This window comes from Arachis duranensis, chromosome 6, assembly GCF_000817695.3.
Source record: "Arachis duranensis cultivar V14167 chromosome 6, aradu.V14167.gnm2.J7QH, whole genome shotgun sequence".
Classification (NCBI taxonomy): Eukaryota; Viridiplantae; Streptophyta; class Magnoliopsida; order Fabales; family Fabaceae; genus Arachis; species Arachis duranensis.
The window spans coordinates 86,325,339-86,329,523 of NC_029777.3; the positions used below are offsets into that span (position 1 = coordinate 86,325,339).

Sequence of the window (4,185 nt, forward strand, 5' to 3'; positions counted from 1 at the left end):
ATAAAAATATGTATTTTAAATTTTAATTTTAAATTTTTTATTATTTTTTATTTTTATTTATATAAGACCGGATTAATCGATTTAACTAATAATCCACTAATTAAACTAGCTATTCAATAATCTAATAATTTAATCATTTTGATCACCTATTTGATTCTAACAACTAAGTCCTAAAGAAAAAAACAGTGTTACTGACCGCAAGTTGGCTCATCAATGTTCAAGATTTTAACTTGACCATCTTAAACATTTCCTAAAAAAAAAAAAGAAAAAACAAACAACAGAAAAGAAAAAAAAAACTGAAAGAGAAGGAGAAGAAGAAAGGCACCACGGAATAATTTTGTATTCTCTTCCAGCTGTGATACTTCGCACCTCGCTCCACTCTACAGTACTCTGCAGAATTTCCCCAAAAAATTTGTGTTGCTCTGCTTGAGTTCTCGGTAAACTTTATTCTAATTTCTGGATGATCTAATCTAATGTTGTTGTTTCTTTTTCTTTTTATTATTATTTTTTTGCATATGAAATCGAGAAATGCATCTAATATTCTTTATGGGCATTTGGAAATTTCGAATTACGTTGTGGCTTGGCATGCTATGGATCTTAATCCCAGATTGAATAACACGAAATAGATGATTTCTTTTAATTTCTTTCGGGCTTAGTTATACACAAAATTTTATTTGTTCTAAATTGATTTATGGGCTGTCAGTTTTGTGTTTGATAAAATGCCGAAATGAACTTTCAGGTTTTATTTATGTCTCTCTTTAGTGCATGTGGATACTGTAGCGATTGGTCTATTGATAGCTGCTAGATTCTTGAGCTTGGTGAATAGCCAATTCTTTTATTTTGCTCTGGCTGTTCTAGTTTGGGCTCTTTGATCCCTTTCCCTCACCAAAAAATATATGTTTCTAGTTTGAGGTTTATCAATATCCAGTGGAAAAGATTAGTTTATGAAGTATTTTGGTAATTAATTCTTCAGTTATGAAGTAAAGTTAAGTTTTTCTTTGACCTGATATCATACTCCTATGAAATATGGAGAACATGCCAGCTATTACTACATTGTATTTTTTGCTAGTTACTAAGCTCCTGATATTTCCCATGGAGTGATGAATTTAACTTCATTTTTCATTGTGTCAAAACCTCACTAGTGTTAAAACAGAATTTGTTCCATTTCCATTTTACTTGTGAACTTAAATTTGGTTTTATAATGTTTATTTTCTGTTTCTGAAAGACAGATTTAGGGGAAAATAAGGCTTTCTTCTTGTGTGAGGTTCATGTCTCGTTGTTTGGTGATCATTTAACCAAATTTTGATTCCATATGGCTGCCACATGAAACAGTATGAATTAATTTTTGCAAGAGTTTTCAGATGAATTAACATTAATGAGCTTTAGTTCTGCGACTCTGAGGTAGATTAACTTTTGCAGGAAATTCCCAAACAAATACTGGTTGATGATTTGCCAGTATGAGCAAGTTGTTAGAGTTTGGGAGGAGGATGCTATTTTATGTCCGGGTGATGTCCGGCTATGAAGAACGAAAAATCCGAAACTTTAGGCACCGGCTTGAGAATCATCTCCAACAGGTCTGATATATTCTCTTTTCTGATTTATTATACTCTTTGCTGGAGTATGTTGTGAGCTTGACCCAAGATTTCATTTGTAAGGCCTGTGCAGTAAATGGCAAATAGGGTGATTAGTTAGAGTTAACTGTCACTTCAAATCAAAGGCACTTCTTATTCTACTATAATGGAGCTGTCGTAATGATCATGCAGTTTAAAATGTAGTTGATAGAACTTAGAACATTACCTTTTTTATCTATAGTTGGAATAGATCGTAAATACTAAGTTTCTAAGAATGCTCACGTTTTCTTGTCGCTGATATCATGCTTCTATAAAAGAGGGAGAACAAAATAGTTATTACTTTATTGTACTTTGTGTTAGTTGCTAAGCTCTGGAGATTCCTAATGAGTTGATATGAATTTAGCTTTAGTTAGGAAGCAGATATCAACACATGGCACTATGCAGACACAGCAATTAAAATTATAGGACGGGACATGGTTAGGACACGTCATGTAATAAAATGTAGTATATATTATAATAATGAAATGATATGTTAATATTATAAATATGAAAATGCTATGCTAATTAAAAAAATAATTGCATTATTCCAAAATGATATGTCTTAAGCTCTTCCAAGTTTAGCATTTGCAAACAGCACAACCTGTATATTTGAGAAAGCACAGTAAGTGCTTGTACTGGAAAAGAACCCAATTAAAATAGTGAGGATTCATCCAGCAAGTTATAGTTATAAAGTGTATTGTGATTGATGAGGGTGGCATTAATGGTACACAATATCAGTAAAAACAGTAAAATACGTTAATAAAAAATAAATATATTCATAACTGAATAAATTTCAGTTTTACAAATTTCAATTCCACAATGCACAACATATGCAATTACACTCTAAACTTTCAACATAGAGGAGAGGGAAGAAAACTATAAACCAGTTCGAAGAGGGAGAGTCTAGTTCTTGCACATCTGTTTCTGTATCATTGTCTCCAATCACGCTTCTGCTGCTTGCGCTCTTGTTGGCACTGCCGCGGCCTCTGGTTCTGATAGTGGTTGCATAGTGTTAATGCCATGTCAGTTGCATATCTGCTGTGTCACTGCCTTGTCAGTGTCACTGTTGTGCCTTACACAAGTTAGGAGATGTGTCCGTGCTTAAATAAATGTGTCCAATAAATGTGTCCACGACCACAATAATTTGAAAGCAGATATCAACATTTCTTTTGAACCAGCATTGTTTGCCCTCAAAATCTTCCTAGTTTTTAACATCTATTTTACTCTCATTGTGATGTGTATTATTTCTCTCTTGTAAAGGCACAAGCAAGGAAGGCAGCCATAAATAAAGTACCTGAGCAGATTATTTTATCTGAGGTTCGTCGCATGATTCAAGACATGCAAGCTTTGAACAAGCAGCTAGAACAAGCAGTAAGTTGTATTGTCATGAAAAATATAAAATTTTAGATGCATGTATTTCTTTGGAATCTTCTTTGAATCTTCCATTTCTTTCCTTCGGTTAGACTTTGAAGGTAGTGCTTCTAATCATGTTTTTTCCCTCTCCCTTAAGAAGTTCTACTAGCATGCTTTGGTGTGTGGACCTGCCACTCCATGTTGCTTGTGAAAAATACTGTAATTGGATGCATCATCTTCTGTCATTTAAAATAACCACCTGCTGTGAACAGTATCTTTTCAATGATATTTGTTTTCTAATTCATAATAAGTTCTGTAATTGTTTCATTTTGCATAACTTAAATTGTTGCATGACAAGATGCTGCTTCCATGCAGGAGGCAACCATTGAAGAATATTTCAAGCCTCTTGACAAGGAAGCGGAGGCTGTAATGAAAATGCAACTAGAAGGTGAAGAGAGAAGCTCAAATATGATGATAGAAGCACTGCAACAACATGCTGCACTGAAACAAGCCAAAACAGAAAAAATTGCAAACATGCAACAAATAGACCAATCGGAAATCAACCCGCAGGAAGCCGAGATTTTGACGAAACTTATAGGAGGAGACGAGAAATCCTTAAAGGAGATGATGGAATCATTGCAGCAAGAACTTGTGCTTGAGAAAGCTAATGCAGGTGATAGTGGAAGTGTGCATGAAGTAGACAGTTCCCGTGGCAACACTAAGTAATCTGAATTAAATTTTGAAATTTGAAATGCTTTTTTGGCTTGGCTGTTGAAAATATTGATCGTCCTTGGGAATTGAATTAAACCAAGGCAGAACTAGGGCAGATTTGTAGTTTATTTGTATTACTTTGTTGGAATATTTGAATAAAAATGACGTCTTATATGTTATGGTCATGTGAGCTATGGTTAAATAATAGATTATCTTGTATGTTTGCCTTGCTATAATCTTTCAGTAGCTTTTAATTCGTTATATATTTGGTTGAATTTAATCCTGCAAGATTTGGTACAGTTAATCAGACATTACTTCCATTTTCTTTCATTTTTTGGCTACAATTGGTTTCAATTTTGAAATATATAGCGTTTCCCCACCTTTTTTTTGTTTTTTTTTTAAGATTTAAGTTTTGTTCGGCATATATATAAGATAAAGTATGTTTGCAAGACCAGAAAAAGAAAAAAAAAGTATGTACTTTCATAAAGAAATCACTTTAATGATGCAGTTT

The 4,185-nt window shown here is 33.3% G+C and overlaps 1 protein-coding gene across 3 annotated transcripts; it reads left to right on the forward strand.

The window, feature by feature from the left end:
- The first annotated feature begins 279 nt into the window (after positions 1 to 279).
- LOC107494471 (uncharacterized) lies at positions 280 to 3,910 on the forward strand. Of its 3 annotated transcripts, none has more exons than XM_016115501.3 (5): positions 280 to 437; positions 1,230 to 1,331; positions 1,420 to 1,574; positions 2,871 to 2,981; positions 3,339 to 3,910. In XM_016115501.3, exons 3-5 carry the CDS (start codon positions 1,458 to 1,460, stop codon positions 3,687 to 3,689), a joined length of 579 nt encoding a protein of 192 aa, XP_015970987.1. In that variant the 5' UTR covers positions 280 to 437; positions 1,230 to 1,331; positions 1,420 to 1,457; the 3' UTR covers positions 3,690 to 3,910. The 3 variants fall into 3 exon arrangements, with proteins under 3 accessions (XP_015970987.1, XP_015970988.1, XP_015970989.1); XM_016115503.3 differs by having other exon boundaries at positions 284 to 437; positions 1,226 to 1,331; XM_016115502.3 differs by lacking the exon at positions 1,230 to 1,331.
- The last annotated feature ends 275 nt before the right edge of the window (positions 3,911 to 4,185 follow it).